The sequence below is a fragment of the Phyllobates terribilis genome, unplaced genomic scaffold (assembly GCF_046119375.1).
Source record: "Phyllobates terribilis strain yellow unplaced genomic scaffold, ASM4611937v1 Scaffold_7__3_contigs__length_470593459, whole genome shotgun sequence".
Classification (NCBI taxonomy): Eukaryota; Metazoa; Chordata; class Amphibia; order Anura; family Dendrobatidae; genus Phyllobates; species Phyllobates terribilis.
Genome location: NW_027362767.1, coordinates 46,188,776 through 46,205,931, shown reverse-complemented (window position 1 = coordinate 46,205,931; position 17,156 = coordinate 46,188,776). Strand labels below are relative to the sequence as shown.

Below are 17,156 nucleotides of genomic sequence, written 5' to 3'. Positions count from 1 at the left end.
CACTATTCTGCTGGTGCAGTCACTGTGTACATACATTACATTACTGATCCTGAATTACATCCTGTATTATACTCCAGAGCTGCACTCACTATTCTGCTGGTGCAGTCACTGTGTACATACATTACATTACTGATCCTGAATTACATCCTGTATTATACTCCAGAGCTGCACTCACTATTCTGCTGGTGCAGTCACTGTACATACATTACTGATCCTGACTAACATCCTGAATTATACCCCAGAGCTGCACTCACTATTCTGCTGCTGCTGTCACTGTGTACATACATTACATTACTGATCCTGTACTGATCCTGAGTTACATCCTGTATTATACTCCAGAGCTGTACTCACTATTAGATGCGTATGTAAATTGAAATATATAAATAATAATAATGCCGCTCTGACATGAGCAGTAAACCTCTCACCCTGGAGTTGGCGTTTTGCAGCTGTTTGTGTAGTGACATCACTTCTTGTTTTAATGACTCCTTCTCTTGCTGTGCGACCCGGAGATCGGACTTGATGCGAGCCAACTGGAGGTTGACGCTCTGCAGATTCTCCTCCAAACTATGAATCTAAAAGGAGTAGAAGAAATTGTAAATTAAAGAGGATGCACACACAGGAAAAAAAAAACCCTAGTGCAGTAGCATACACCGCCAGTGTGCAAGAGGGGCGCTGTTTCATTAAGAATAGAGTAGACCACAAGAAAACCAGCTTGTCCCTACCTTCTCCTGAGATGCGGTGACCTGAGATTTTAGAGAAAGTGACTGCTGCTCCCACGTCTTCTGTTCCTGCTTTAGACTCGATAATTTATTCTCCAGGAGGCCGACCTTGGAGGACTGAGAAAACATGGAGAAGGAGCAGATTATAGAGCGGAGACGATGCACACAGAGAAATTGCTTGAACCACCTATCTCCAGCTCAATCATCACTTTTTGCTCATATTTTATTCTCGCTGCTTCCCTGAGGTTTTTTGTTTTTTTTTAATCCGCCATATGGTTCCAGGTTTATGGCCCTGCTTTTTCTCAGTACTGATGGCGGCTTGTTTACCACCGCCTACGTCTTCTCTTTTCAAGTTTTTAGGGTAAATTTACCCAAAAATGGGGTCAGGAAAAACAGTCTAGGATAATAAAAACAGCCCTAAGTGCCACAATATAAGTGGTGTAAAAAAAAAAAAAAACAAACAAAAAAATATATATATTTACGCTACGGCCATTAAAGCACCAACTGCGAAAAATTGCTAAAGGCGTCTATGGTCAATCAGGACGAACGTTCATTGTGCAGTAAAAAAAGGAATGCACTGAAATGATGGCGATGCCAAACCTGTACAGTTTTTTTCTTAAAATGGTAGAAAAAAAAATACAGAACTTTATTTTTCCGTCAATGGAACTGTGTGAGGGCTTTTTTTTTTTTTTTTTTTTGGCTTTGTGAGTTTTAGATGTTTTTTGTGCCGTTTGGGTTATCGCATCTCTTTTTAAGGGGAGGTGTACTGACCGAAAAAAAACACCAAAACACTAACATTTTATTTAAAAAATATATATACAGTACACACCAAAAGTTTGGACACACCTTCTCATTTAAAGATTTTTCTGTATTTTCATGACTATGAAAATTGTACATTCACACTGAAGGCATCAAAACTATGAATTAACACATGTGGAATTATATACTTAACAAAAAAGTGTGAAACAACTGAAAATATGTCTTATATTCTAGGTTCTTCAAAGTAGCCACCTTTTGCTTTGATGACTGCTTTGCACACTCTTGGCATTCTCTTGATGAGCTTCAAGAGGTAGTCACCAGAAATGGTTTTCACTTCACAGGTGTGCCCTGTCAGGTTTAATAAGTGGGATTTATTGCCTTATAAATGGGGTTGGGACCATCAGTTGTGTTGTGCAGAAGTCTGGTGGATACACAGCTGATAGTCCTACTGAATAGACTGTTAGAATTTGTATTATGGCAAGAAAAAAGCAGCTAAGTAAAGAAAAACGAGTGGCCAGCAATCCTTTAAGAAATGAAGGTCAGTCAGTGCGAAAAATATGGAAAACTTTGAAAGTGTCCCCAAGTGCAGTTGCAAAAACCATCAAGCGCTACAAAGAAACTGGCTCACATGAGGACCGCCCCAGGAAAGGAAGACCAAGAGTCACCTCTGCTTCTGAGGATAAGTTTATCCGAGTCACCAGCCACAGAAATCGCAGGTTAACAGCAGCTCAGATTAGAGACCAGGTCAATGCCACACAGAGTTCTAGCAGCAGACACATCTCTACAACAACTGTTAAGAGGAGACTTTGTGCAGCAGGCCTTCATGGTAAAATAGCTGCTAGGAAACCACTGCTAAGGACAGGCAACAAGCAGAAGAGACTTGTTTGGGCTAAAGAACGCAAGGAATGGACATTAGACGCAGAAAAGGTGAACGGATGGACTCTACATGCCTGGTTCCCACCGTGAAGCATGGAGGAGGAGGTGTGATGGTGTGGGGGTGCTTTGCTGGTGACACTGTTGGGGATTTATTCAAAATTGAAGGCATACTGAACCAGCATGGCTACCACAGCATCTTGCAGCGGCATGCTATTCCATCCGGTTTGCGTTTAGTTGGACCATCATTTATTTTTCAACAGGACAATGACCCCAAACACACCTCCAGGCTGTGTAAGGGCTATTTGACCAAGAAGGTGAGTGATGGGGTGCTACGCCAGATGACCTGGCCTCCACAGTCACCAGACCTGAACCCAATCGAGATGGTTTGGGGTGAGCTGGACCGCAGAGTGAAGGCAAAAGGGCCAACAAGTGCTAAGCATCTCTGGGAACTCCTTCAAGATTGTTGGAAGACCATTTCCGGTGACTACCTCTTGAAGCTCATCAAGAGAATGCCAAGAGTGTGCAAAGCAGTCATGAAAGCAAAAGGTGGCTACTTTGAAGAACCTAGAATATAAGACATATTTTCAGTTGTTTCACACTTTTTTGTTAAGTATATAATTCCACATGTGTTAATTCATAGTTTTGATGCCTTCAGTGTGAATGTACAATTTTCTTAGTCATGAAAATATAGAAAAATCTTTAAATGAGAAGGTGTGTCCAAACTTTTGGTCTGTACTGTATACATAATAATAATAATAATTCTTTGGCAGCACAGCTATAGGTGGGACTTTATAGGATTACAGAGATGGCAGTGACAGAGGCGTGTGTTGGTCATCACCAGAGCTGTTGGTGAATGGGGATGGCTCGCTGATTATTTAAAAAAACTAAGCCAGGCCCCTTTTTGTTACACCCAATATATAGTCAGCCAGCCTCATTGTTGGGAACAAAACAGAAGGAACCTGCACACAAAAGTTTTTGTTTTTTTTAAAGGAGGTTTTGGAGCAGAAACTGATAAGAAACTCTCCATATCTCCAAACTCCTCAAAAACTTGGGCTTTGTATTCCAAAAACTAGGAATAAGACTCCGGGTGCACATAAACTTAGTCTTCAATTCTGTGCTGGAGAATTGGGAATTGTGGAGGAATTTGACAATATGTTTTGATGAAATTACGGGTGCCACCTCTGCAGTACCTTGGCCACACATCTGTTTAGTTCCTCTCCCAGAGTTTCCTTTTCCTTCATCAGCTTTTCGTTTTTCTTCATCAGAAGGGAGATTTCATTGACCTTGGAGTTTTTGGTGAGCTGTGGAAAAACAATAATTCACGTCAGCTTTAGCAAAATCAGAGACCCCAATGCTCATCATACACAAAAACTTTTTGAAACTTTTAAAACTTTTTTTTTTTTTCTTTTAAAAAAGCAATTACATGATTTGTAAGGTCTAGTGATGTGAACTACAGATCGGAAAAAAGCTGATAACGTTGTTTACACTGCTCTACTGAAGTGCATTGCGATGTTCCTCTGTTACTCCTGCTGGAAAATGTATAAATCGATCACTGAAGCAACGATCAGAAGTGTTGCGCTGTGCACTCGGCTCCTGGTGCTCCTATGAGAGGCAAAGTTAGCCGTGTACTGACTCAGAAGTTATGATTGGCTCTGCAGAGCTGTGTGAAGACGTCTTCTCTCCTAGGTGAACCAATCAGAGCCTAGAGTTGCATAGCACTCAGGTGAGCACTTCCGCTCTTTCCTTCAGCGATCAGTGGAGATCTCTGAACCCAGATCTCCACTGGTCAAAACTTCTTCCTACATCTCACTATGACTTGCCCTTTGTATCTCCTCTGAAAACCTTTGACTCTCACCTGCTTGTTCTCGACTTCCTGCTTTATTCGAGTGTTCTCCTGCTCCAGAAAACGATTGCGCATTTTGACCTCAGACAACTCTCTCTCCGCATCAGACACCTGAAAAAAAAAAAAAAAAGAGTAAAAAGCGCTCAGAGTTTCCACATATACCTGAAAGCACCAAAAGTTCATATGAAGACGAACACACACAGCGAGAACTAATACGCAGCTCCCCTGAACTTTGAGTTGTTCTCCAGAGGTCTGACTGCTGGAAAATGTGGCCAATGAAGTTCTATTGCATGGTATGGATTAGCATTAGAAAAACATGGCTGCTTTCCTCTAAAAAAAAAAAAAACACAAAACCCTCCAAATCTGTACATGTCATGTGTCTGGAACTGCAGGTCAGCTCTACAGAGGTGAATAGGTCCAAGCTAAAACACTAGGCAACCTGTGGACAAGCGTGGTGCTGCTTACAGAAGAAGGAAACCATCATTTTTCTAATTCCGCCGAATCCCTTTAACCCCCCTCAAAGGACGCTGAATAGTTTGGACCTTAACTGCTTACTATGATATTCATGGGTGCACAGTGTCCACCAGAGTAAGAGTTTCTCCTTCCTCGGACTAACAGGGGAGGGTCTAGAGCAGGTGAAACTCATTTCTTAGCATAACATGGATCCTGTAAAAGGTTTCCCCGAATGGACAAACCCTTTAGGTTACCAACATATGTCTTCTAGACATAGAAGTTTAGAAGAGTCATGTATAAATTAGCATTAACATGGCAACCATGACACCAAGCAAATATAAAGTAGGCATCATGATCTGTGCCGGTCTAGGTGAGGGTATGGAAGACCGGCTGGCCTACTGGTATGATGTTTCTAGTGCACTCATACTGGAACTTGAGCCCAATCAGTAAAAAACATATCTGCTTATTTACTTTGGTCCTGTAGCCTTCAATCTCTTGCTTCCACTCCTCCGGGTCTTTCTGTTTGAGAAGCTGCGTTATTTTGCAGGCCAGATTCTGAATGTCCTCCTGGTTCCTGGAGTTTTTCGAGAATAATTCTTCATTTTCTGAAGCCATCTGCTCATTTTTACTCTTGAGTTCCATGACCTAATGAGATCAAATATCAATAGTCCACAAGGGTGGTGGACCAGAGTAGCCTAGAGAAGGTATACCAGTCCTACAGAAACTTATTTTCAGTACCAAGTTCACCAAAATATGCAACTGACCTCGGTTGTTAAGATATAAACCTTCTTCTCCGTAGCAAGTTTTTCTTTCTTCACAGTTTCATACTTGACCCTTCAGAAAAAAATAGAGAAAAGGATGTTTAGAAGGTCTTCCACCATTGGTATGTTCACACAGCTCCTCACGGCTCAATACGAGTGAGTAATGTCACATTGCGCCCCAAAGTGTATTGCGGCAAGGAAATTGGCAAAAAAATTCGACAAGGTTGGATATTCTTGTCGCAGTACCTTTGGCGGGGGGTTGCAATACCACCCCATTCACTTGCATTACACTGCGATGTAGCAGCGGCACCAAACAAACATCGGTGTCGTGGCCAAAATTGCAGTGTAGCCAAAGCCTAAATGTCCTTCACGTATAAGCGTACACCAGCTTTATGTATCCATCATGGTCACCAGTGTCTGGAGTCAAGAATCCAGACATTGGAAAACCTACTTACCACATATCTTCATAATTATCAAGAAGCTCGGCAATTCTTTGGTTATGGACTTCAGCGTCTTGTTGCAATGAGGTCAACTGGCTTAATAATGTAGCGTTCTCTTCCTGTAGGTTCTCATTCTCATGTCTGCAAAGTAGAAACCATCACTTTAACCTTTTGTTATATGTACCGCTATACAATTAGTGTCCTCCTTGTAGGAAATTCACATTCTGAATATACGGCTTTTGGCATTTTTTTTTTTTAAATACCGCCAGATTAGCCTTTAGCTGTATCTTAAGGAGACACCCATTAAAGCTAAAAGGCTTGACAGGGATGATCAAAATCTTTGTAAAGGGGTCAGTGGAGTAGCTAAAGCCAAACTCTTTGACAAGGACAGGTTTACCCTACAAATTGGTGATTCTCTAGAATTGTACTAGGACAGTTTTCCATTATTATGGATATCTAGGTAATTTTACATTAATAATAGCATCATAATCGACAAAAGTAGAATACATGAAACCAAAAAAAATCAAGCTTAGCATCAGCAGAAGAATACATCAAGATTAAAGCAAAGAAATCTCTGCAGTGGTGGTGGGCAACTGGTACCTGAGAGGTCTAATCAAATTTCTGCCAACATTTCGACAGTGTTCCTCTACAGAAGAAGACTTCTAGCCAGGTTTCTATTTTTTGTTCAGGATGCCCACAAGGACTTGCATAAACATAGCCATGGCAAGACTGGGGGATGACAATGTACACTGAAAACATTTGGAGACTGGAATTCTGAAGTCTCCAAGCCTACGCGACCAGATGCCCACCACTTTTCTACAGATTAGAAGGATCAATAAAGGTTAAGTTCATTTTTTGTGTTTAATTTGCAGCAGTAGAATTAGCGCAAACAATTAGGAAGATTATAAAGCAGCGTAGGTATGTAATTAGGGGTTAGGAGAGCTTTCTTCTGGAGGACTTTAGATGAAGACCTTGTTACGCCAGATGACAGAAAAGTTAAAGGGGTTTATTTTTTGTTCAATTTCTATGTTCCTCTGTTAAGAAATGTTAGTTCTAGAAGCAGAGAAAGCAGCTGAGAAGGAGTTTCTTCGCTTAGTGGACATCAACAGATGGGCCCATAGGCTTGTATATTACCTCAGATGTTCCAGCCTATTCGGGATTTCATGCTCCTTGTTTGGCAGGCTAGACTTGGTTGTCTTCTGCTCATGGTTCCAAGTCAAGTGCTTCTGTCTTGGACTCATTTCTGGAAGACTTTTGGCAAATGATCCAAGATCTAATGATGGCTCACAATAGCATTGTTCAGTTGATAAGAATCCTGGCTTACCACCATTTCTATCCAGTGTTTGACTTCTTGGAAGCTTCTCAGAACATCCTGGCTCTTGTTCAGCAGAGTTGTGAACATTTTCTACTTGGGGAATTGAGAAAGTTGTACCAGATGGATAATGTTCATCAGAGCATAGAGAAGGCTCCAAATTTTCTTCCGTCTTCAAGTCAACGGCCAGTTTTTCTCTAACAGTCATGGGTGTTTTCTCAAGACTAATCATTTTCTCCTGCATCACTTGAACCAGTGACTTTAGATCGTTGTTTTCCTTCTTGGCTTCTTCAAACAACTGTTCAAGCTTTAAAGAAGCCTCAGCCATTTCCTCCATGTTTAGTATTTCTTTCTGCAACCACGAAACTTCGGAGGAAAGAACTTTGTTGTTTTCAATAGCGTCCATATTTTTTAGCTCCAAAACGGTCACGTTTTCCTTCAGTTGCAAATTTTCCTTTCTAGCAACGGCCAAGAGCAGTTTGAGACCAGGAACGGATATAGGTGCATCCTTCAGCTCTGGTAGTGGAATTACTTCAAGATTAATCGCTTTTTTCACTTGGTCATATTCCAAAGATAAAGCACTTAACTTTTCTTGAAGTAGAACAGTCTGAGTCTTAAGATGACCATTTTCGGTTTTCACATCATTATAGCTCTGTTCGAGCCTACACAACACCTTAGTGATGCCTTCAAGTTCCTTAGTTTTATTTTGAAGTTTCATATTCACATTATTTAGGGTTTCCTTATACTGGCTAAAAGACAGAAGGTCCAAAACTGTAGGATCATCTTCTCCTTCAGTCTCCATGAATGAATTTGCCTCTGTTTCAGCAGGTTGATTTTTGAGTTTGCTCCAGTTGTATTTGCCATCAAGCCACAAAAGTTTGTTCTGCAACCTAGACATTTCAGATAACAATCTGATGTTTTCTTTGACAGTTTGCTCATGAACAGCTTGTAGGTTCTTATAGACATCCATATCAACTTCAGGAACCACCATACATTTGTGAAGTTGCGTCTTCAACTCTTCTTTTTCCTTCTCCATCATCCTCAAGTCTAACTGAGTCTTAGATAAAGTTGCTATTTCTTTCTTCAATTCCTTGATTGTACATTGAAGTCTAGCTATCTCTTTGCTTTCCTTTTCGCATTTACCACACATTTCTCTGTATAGCTTTTCAGATACAACAAGTTTGGATTCAAGTTCGTCCTTCTCAGATTTATGGGTGCTTGTTAGTTTTTCTACAGTTTCTTGAAGATGTCGAGCATCTCCATGATCTAACTCTTCACCATTTTGCTTATTTGCTTCTGATACCCTCAACTTCTCCTGAAGTTTATCAATCTCTGACAATAGCTGTATGTTCTCTTTGACGATGTGCTGGTGCACTTTTTGCAAATTCATTAGAGTTTGCCTTTCTTCATCTAGAAGAGCGGAACCACCCTGTAGGTCAGAAACAAGTTTCTTCAAGTCTTGGTTCTCTTTCTTCATTGATGTATATTCCAACTGGGTTTTTGACAAAGATGTGATCTCATTCTGCAAGTCATTGATCGTGCTTTGAAGTCTTGCAATCTCTACAAGCATTTCTTGTCTCTTAGAATCGGTCTGATCACACATTTCCTTATAGAGTACCTTTGACTCGGTCAGTTTAGTATTAAGAAGATCTTTCTCAGCCACATTGTTGTTTTCCACCTTTTGTATGGTTTCTTGCAAAACTAGAACACTTTTCTCTGCTTCAAGCAACTGATCACTTTGGTTCTTAACTTTCTCCTCTAGCAGAGTCACATATTGATTTTTTTCCTCCACCCTAGCATTACAGATCGCATTCTTCAGTTTTTCCCGAAGACTGGACATATCCGACAATAACTTAACATTCTCATTCACAGTCTCCTCATGGACAGCTTGCAGGCTCTTGTTTTGGCTTCGTTCCTCTTCTAGAAGTACCAAACTCTCCTGGAGCTGAGAAACCACATTCTTAAGGTCCGAATTTTCTTTCGCAACCGACTTATATTCTACTTGAACTCTGGATAAACACCCAATTTCATCTTTTAAGTCATCTATGGTTCCCTGAAGTCTTGTAATTTCCTCAAGCATTTCATGCCTTTTTTTCTCATTCCCGAGACTTAATTCTTTATAAAGAGCCTCGGACTCTAACAATTTGGAACTAATTTCTTCTGTCTCATGTTTCTTCTTCTTCTCTAGATCTTCCAGTGCGCCTTGGAGATGCTTCACGTTGGTGTCTGCTTGAAGAAGCTGTTCATCTCGTTCGGTCAACTCCTCCAGCAAATCATTTTCTAGTTGAAGTATCCGGTTATTAAGACCTACTTCGACTTGTTTTGTAGCAATTTTCAACTTCTCAACATCATTTTCCAACTGAGCCTTTTCGGACTGTAAACTATTGACCAGGTTCTTGTAAGTCTTCTCTAAAAGATCTTTCTGCTGCGAAAGCTCAGAACAAGCAGATTGTTTCTCTATTTCAACTTTTTCTATTTCCCCTTTAAGTTTTTCCTGCAATTCTACACTCTCTTGGAGGAGCTCTTCTTTTTCAAATGCCCACTGGGCTTTTTCTTCCGCATGTTGGTCCCTTAGATCTTGAAGATTAGCTTCAAAATTCTCTTTTAGAGCAACCAAGTCTTTTACATACTTTTGAACTTCTAACTCATTTTTGCTTATAAACTGAGCCTCGTTTTCTAAGAGTCTTCTATTATACTCAGTTTCCAAATTTTCCCTAAAACGTTTAATACAAAAGAGGATATAAAAATGCAATTGTGCAAGATGATCTTCTATGTTTCTATCTTTCTGTGTGTATTCTGGTCTAAGGCTTCAATAGAGAGATCAATTTTGGAAGCAAATTATAACTTCAGACACATCAGAAGTTTTGATCAAAAGAGATCCAGATGATGGCACCCCCACCAATTTCTGGACAAAGGGGCAGAAGCTCCTGGGCTGAGAGGTGTACAAGCTAAAAGGTTTCCTAGAAGTCTGTACATCACTCTACTTCACTTTCTGAGAATTGCTGAAAAGAAGTCAGAGGATCATGACGACATTTCACTGTTGAGCATTTTTTGCCCTTTTGCTCAGAGCTTAGAGGGGGTCTTTTAAGAAAAGCAAAAATCTTGTTTGAATCACAGGTATAAATAGATCTTGAAAAGTGAAACCTCTAAAAAGAATTGATTATATAAAGGATACAAATTTAATATTTAAAATAATCAACTAATGAAATTATTAAATAACGATTCCAAGAATTGGAAATTTGGTAGCAATTAATATTGGCAAGCAAAAAATCAACAGCATAATTAAGAAAAATTGCAATATGATAGAATTGCAAAAAGAAAAAAAATTGTGACTTTTCCATTAAAGGGGTTGAAGGCATGAATATTCGCCTGCCCAAGAACCTTCTTCAAGCCAGGACTCTAGACACACCATCAGACATAGGCTACCCATATATTATGGCAGTCATATAATAGCAAAGCACACACAGAATAAAATCTAGCCCTTACCTTTCCTCTTGGACTTCCAGATGATGTTTTTCAAGCAATTGACTTCTTAATTCCAGTTTTTCCACATCGTGTTTTTCCTGAAAACTCAAGACTTGGTCGTTAAAACTCTGCTCCATTTCACTCCTCTTCTCCTCATAAGTGGTCACCAGTTCCACCAGCTTGTTTTCCGTTTTCTTTTCCAGATCTTCCGCTCTTTGGACCAGCTCCTCCTTCTCCTTATGATAGGTTTCCTTGGCCTCCTCTAATTGCAATTGAAGGGCAGCTTTCTGCTCCATTAGCTGAAGTTTCTGATTACTGAATTCGGCCTCCATTTTGTCGGTTTGGTTGCGATGTTCGCATTCTGCGCTCCGCTGCTCCTCCTTCAGCCTCGCGATGTCGGCTTCTAATTCTAAGTGCCTCTTTTTATAGACTCGAGTTTGCTCTTCTGCTTTGTGAATCTCCTCGTTCAGTTTTTGTTTGAGGACATCTTGCTCCCTCTCAAACATGCATTTCGCTTCCTTCAGATTTTCCTCATAGTGTGTTACCTAAGACATCGGAAACCGAGAGGACAACCATAAAGTACAGTTTTTTGGAGAAGACTAGTAAGCAAATAAGAAAAAGTCTTACTTTAGATTCCAGTTCCATTTTTAACTGCTCGATTTCCCTTTGGTGCTGCTCTCTCAGCTGCTCGATGGCCATCTCGGCTTCTATACTCATGTTTAGTGGAGGACAATCCTCAGAGCCGATACCTGCATGAAGTTGACAATTATCGGATGTACCAAATAGTTATAGATCTCGTTTTGTTACAATGGAAATTACCATTATGACCCATGGACAATGCAAGTCCGTATTATTGCAATATGGTGGCTTCAAATAGGTTGACCTGATGCAAGTCAAAGAGTAATGGGTTGGATTAATTAAAAATTAGATTTGTCAACCATAATCCAGGACCTATCGACAGAAAAATAACATTGAAGGACGAGAATATTTATCAATGGTTTGCATGGCCGGGTGGTTGGCACAGCAGATCATGAAGATTAATCTCCACCCAGGACACTGTATGGTCTTCCTACGTTTGCTTGGTTTAGTCTTTATAGCATAGATCAAAAACATCCATGACATAGAAGTCAACCAAGTTCCAATTTTTCCTTTTTATTTTTACCTTGGTCGTAGTCCACAGCATTTTTATTATCCATTTCATCAAATAATGAAGTCTTCAGTGATGTTCTTAAGCCCCGAATACCTTGAGCTCTATAATCTTCGAGCTCCAGCTGCAATTCATCAATACGATCCTGCAGCTCCTGGGGGAGATGGATGATGGGTCAGGATGAGTATTTGTACGCCGACCTTTCCCCGTGAAGCAGCAGACGCTTATTGATTCGTGCACTCACCCTGCGCTGCCGCTCGTATTCATTCCGCACTTGCATCAACTTCTCCTCGTGACGGAAAAACTCAACGCAGCTCGGATCCAAATCCCCAAACTGAAAAAAAAAAAAAGGTTAGGAATTTATTTTTACTTTCATGTTCTCACCTAAAACTAAAAAAAAATTAAAGATAAAACCCCACTCTTTACAGAATGTTCTGGCTCCATCTTATAGGGTCAGTCTCATGATCATAATAGGAAGCAAAGTTCATGAAAAAAACAAGCAACTTTTATTAAAAATCCTCTCTGTTATCAAGAATGTAGGGATTCTTAACTCTATAGTTAACTGCTGGTTGCCAAGATTACCGGCCACCTCTGCAGGCTATCAGAGGTGGTTGGTTACCACAGCAAGGGGCACTGCTCTGCAGCTTCAGTGCCCCTGCACACCTTCCATGCTGGCAGAGGCCAATGCTGCCTTTACTTGCAGCAGGGGAGCACACAGTTCAGAATAGCAGAGTGACCATGACATGGGTCCAGACTGTTAATTTCGGAGGAAGGCAGGAGGCATTGGAGCGGTGCGTTCCTCAAGACCTCAAAAGCATTTATGGGATATCAATTCTGCATCACTGGGATCATCAACTATGGTGAAAACAGGAGTCCGTTGTCCATGAAGTCTCTATCCAGTTTAATGGAGTGGTCCCTAGCAAAACAAGCAGCCATGTTTGTTCAACTCTTGCCATTACTACCATTAATGTCACTGGAGAGGAAGCAGCTGCCACATCCATGCAGACTGTGGGAGCTGCAAATTTGCACACAGGGTCACCAGCTCCAAAAAGTATAAGTCCCAACCCACATTTACAGGAAAAGTCAAGACCAAGACACCAACCCACACAGCTACACAAACCTTTTCCAGCAGTATATTGTCCAGGGTCTTCTGCAGCTTGGCCGTCAGCAGCTCGCAGTCCGCCAGCTTCTCCGATGTCTCCAGCAACTCATTTTCCATACGGTTGTTCTCCTACGAGACAGGGACAGCAGTCAATAGAAGAAGACCCCATTTCCAAATGGATAGTCCAATAATGAAATCTCCATACCTTTATGGATAAGGTAAGCCGATCCCGCAGGTAATTCTCCTCCAATTTGATCTTATCAAGCTCCTGCTCCAGCTCCAGTCGCTGCCGGTTGGTTTGCTGCAATATCTGCTCCCTCTCTTTTCTCAGTTCCGTTTTCAGAGCCACCGTCCTCTCCTTGTACTCCTCGTCCAGCTTTCTAGAATATTCAGACATCAAGAAATTAGAGCGGAGCCACAGTTTCTTCTTACTGTTAAGAGCCATTCTGGATGATTTCGCAAAGACATGGGTGACCATCAAGTTCTCACAGGACGTCCGGAGATCAGCTCATTAGGGGCTACACTGCTCGATGACCATAGACTGCCGTGAAGATACATCTTTACATCTACATTGCTCTTCCCAGCTTCTCTGCGAGACATTTCCTGTGGCTCAATCTTTCACCAATAGTATGTACCACAAAAAAGAAAGGTACCAACCGAATGTTGTATTCGTTGTGGCGCTCAATGGCGGCATGATGGTCGTCCACCTCTGATGCCATCAGACTTTTCAGTTTTTCATTTTTCTCCAAATCCATGCGCAGCTTTTCTTTTTCTCGCATAGTCTGGTCAGTACGTTCTCTACAGAGAGTAGACATTGATCAGTCTTAAAAACACAACACAGTATAGTAGAGGCACAAAGGCCCAAAAACCTGGTGCTCGTCACAAGTAAAAGCCTACAGGAATCAGGTCAAAGCTTTTGGTGTCTCCTTCTTGTCACCCTGGGTAGACCCAAATTATAGTCCTCTAACAGATATAAGACATATAATGGTCTAAGACATAAAGGAGCAGTCAGGGATGCTAGAGAGTTCTCCATTCAGGAAACCCTTGTCCAAATGGACCTTTTTAGAGGAGGGCAGATGCCAACATCCTGGAGAACAGATGCATGGCTCCCCAACAACGACAGGATTGGAGGTCCAATCCAGGTTGTTGGAAAACTAGATTAATGTTGGAGAAGGAGGGTGTTGAAGATGTTCACTATTTAAGAAGCCAAAAAAAAATGAATAACTTACAATAAGTGTCTGATCTCGGAGCGGAAGCTGATGAGAGCCGCTTGGTAGATCTCGTTTTTAGTGATCAGAAGCTCATTTTCCAAAGTCATGGTCAATTCCGTCAGATTCAGTTTCCCTTCTAGATTAAAATCCAGCGTCTGATGAACAGGGAAAAAAAAAAAGCAGTCATGTGTGATGATAAGGGTATTACAAAATGGAGGAACTATAGTTGTTAAAAGCTGAATAAGAAAAGGTAAGCAGTGTGGCCAACGCAATAACTTCAGTCAGGAAAAGCAGCACCCAATTGCCCGAGGTTTCAAAGAAGAGTTCCTGAAAAAGCTGATCAGATCAGATCAAATGGCTAACCTTGAGAATGGCTGGTCCGTTCTCCAGTCCTTCTTCATGCCACAAGTCGATGATGTCCTCCACAGAGCCATAGCCCGTCCCATCGTCAAGTTTGGAGAATAAGCGGAAGCAGATTGTCCCAGTCATGGCAGATGGGGTTAGCGTCCTCCTCCCGCTCTCATCGTAAGGCTAAAGATTTAAGTCAAACGTTTTGGATCAATGTATGGAGCAAATAAAGCATGATTAAAAATCTTTCAATAAAAAAAAATTATATATATCACAATTTTGAAGTCAATCGAGAAGGAAATAAGCCATGAGTAAGTATAGGATGGTGTAATCAAGTCTTGTACATGTTCATGCTGATCGGTCTCGTTACATGGATTTTCCACCAGGTATATCCAGTGACCACATAACTCACTGATAGACATAATACTGCATTTCAGGATGGACCATGGATGGTGCAGCAGAAGACCACAACCCAATCATGGCAATGACTGCAGAGCACTTGTTATTATAAACTGGTGATAATAGGCAAGGCAAAGGGTCAATGGTGGAGATGCACAGTTTTTAGTTTGAAAATCCACTGTGCCTCCTTTTGTAAAATACGTTTGTCCCAGTCCCCCCCCCCTGATGTGAGGATTAATTTTGTCTATCCCAATGAATTTTATTTTGTTTATGTTACCATCAATAAAAAAAGACACACCAGCTGCAAATCATTTAAATCATGTGCACCAAGGTAACAAACAAATTGTGCATCCAACAGGTCACAACGAGCAGTTATCCTTTGCCCCTTTCCTTTAGGAATAGGGGTAATATAGGGACAGTTAGACTAGGGACAGCTGATGTTGAGTGGGGGCGCCATTTGCGCAGGTTTTTAGGGTGCCAACCTCCGCTTTAGGTAGGGTTCAGCCAGTATAGTTTGTTACTAGTGATATAATAGTCCCTCCCTTTGCCATCGTAAGCGCTTCCAACCATGTCAACAAGTGAATAATCGTTTCATAAACAACCCCCCTCCCTTTAAAAGCACCACATAGGCCAGTGACCGCGGATCCCTCCCCCCAGTCCCAATTTTCCATTACTCTGCTTAATACTTTCATGTATTTTCCTGAATGATAATTCCGTCCGCCTTCTACCAACTAAGAAAACCATTGCCAAAATATTTGTGCCTGAGAGGTATAATCTAGCGAAATGCTATTTGATGGGTGTGACCAGTGGGTACATTTCTGGGTACCTAGGTCACTAGGCCGATCTGTCTGGTTCTGGCCTTAGGGTGACACAGAGGTCAGCCTTGTTGCGCATTGGCAGAGTGCAGGCGCTGTATTCTTTGAGGAGTATGGAATACTCCCATCATTCTCCGGCGGGTGCGCACTTGGTTTCCCGGACGGTGGAGCGCAAGCACCGGAAGTTACATCACAATGTGCGTTCCACCATGCCGGAAGTGCGGTCCACAGATCGGATCCACGTCACCTGCCGTGGGCGGAGGTAAGATGGAGCGGCTCTATCTCTGGCAACACACATGGTGGTCTTATTAGGCGGCAAGCATTTGATCTCATGATGCGGTCTGTTTGTTGCAGACCTCAACTATTTCTCCCCTGATGAGTCAATACCCGACGAAACGCGTTGGGAGCATAATTTGATGACAACTCCCCCATTAGCCATTCCTATGTATGGACAGAGGGTTTTCCAAGAGTGATCCCTGACTGATTGTGGCGAAAAATGACAGAAACCTGCCTGTAAAATAAACCATTCAGGCAACTGTTTTCTATTAATGGATGTGATTATATACAGTTTACATCCAGTACATATCCAGGCCGCTGCTGTGTATGGTACTATATGTCTAAGTGCATTCAGACACACTCGTGTTGGGAAGTTTGGTGGTTTTATACTATTTTGTTCTGAGCTTGTGAGAGACAAATAGTAGACGCAAGTTTCTGCACTTTTACATATGTGTGTGTCCTTTTCCCTTCAATGTCTAATACTACTAGTAGCATTTCAAATATTGAGATCTTTATGGGTAAGGACCACAAGACATTTACCATATAATAAGAGAAGGAGTTTCCTGCTGCCATTTGACTTTATTAAAGAAGTAGGCATATACCGGCACCTCCTTATAGTTCCCTGTTGGATACAGGGACTACTCTGCATCACGTGTGAGAGCACTATTTATTGCACTTTTTTTGAACACAAAAAGTTTTTAAAGGTATTTAATAAAGTATTTTTTAAAGCTCTATAAAAGCTATTACCAAACGCTACACCTTTCAATGGTGGAGATGCCAGCAGAGAAATGGTGCAGGGACACATGCAGGTGAGGGAACACAGCTTTACTCTGGAGAGGCAAAATGTTTAAAGGGGACCTTTCATATACATATTTATGGTAAGTCAGTCTAAGGTCCTCTCTACTGGCTACACCTAAGGCACACCTCACTGCGGTAACAACCTGGGTTCAGCAGTTGCAACCACCCAGATTTTGTGCCTATACTGCACATTTCAATTGACTCCAGAGCCAGTACAGCGCCATCTGATGGCTATGAGACGCTACCACGTGTTAAATCCAACCTTGATGGATCATGAAATTTCATCTGCCAGCATGGGTTGCCCAAGCCTTATTAAGGAGATCTGTGGAGATGTAGGACAGTAGCCTCAGGCTTCATTCTTGCCAGCTTCTGCCCTGCCCGACCCATTGCCATCGGCATCTGCCACCCTGCACCGCTCTCCAGCAGTGTCCG

General features: G+C 41.6%; 1 protein-coding gene across 7 annotated transcripts in view; it reads right to left on the bottom strand.

Moving 5' to 3' along the window:
• Nucleotides 1–17,156, bottom strand: part of NIN (ninein) — a 95,526-nt gene that overhangs the window by 22,205 nt on the left and 56,165 nt on the right. For 6 of the 7 annotated variants that reach the window (XR_012247321.1, XM_073638508.1, XM_073638509.1 and 3 more), the window contains exons 8-24: nt 14,452–14,619; nt 14,107–14,243; nt 13,535–13,675; nt 13,083–13,257; nt 12,896–13,006; nt 12,020–12,109; nt 11,791–11,929; nt 11,256–11,377; nt 10,650–11,173; nt 6,986–9,877; nt 5,867–5,992; nt 5,415–5,484; nt 5,122–5,295; nt 4,210–4,308; nt 3,545–3,655; nt 723–836; nt 426–572 (exon numbers count right to left, since the gene is read on the bottom strand). Coding sequence is in view for 6 of the 7 variants with exons in the window: in XM_073638508.1 (XP_073494609.1) it covers nt 426–572; nt 723–836; nt 3,545–3,655; nt 4,210–4,308; nt 5,122–5,295; nt 5,415–5,484; nt 5,867–5,992; nt 6,986–9,877; nt 10,650–11,173; nt 11,256–11,377; nt 11,791–11,929; nt 12,020–12,109; nt 12,896–13,006; nt 13,083–13,257; nt 13,535–13,675; nt 14,107–14,243; nt 14,452–14,619 (5,340 nt within the window). In the remaining variant the exon portion in view is untranslated. The remainder of the gene's footprint in view (nt 1–425; nt 573–722; nt 837–3,544; nt 3,656–4,209; nt 4,309–5,121; nt 5,296–5,414; nt 5,485–5,866; nt 5,993–6,985; nt 9,878–10,649; nt 11,174–11,255; nt 11,378–11,790; nt 11,930–12,019; nt 12,110–12,895; nt 13,007–13,082; nt 13,258–13,534; nt 13,676–14,106; nt 14,244–14,451; nt 14,620–17,156) is intronic. The other variant, XM_073638513.1, reaches the window with a different exon arrangement.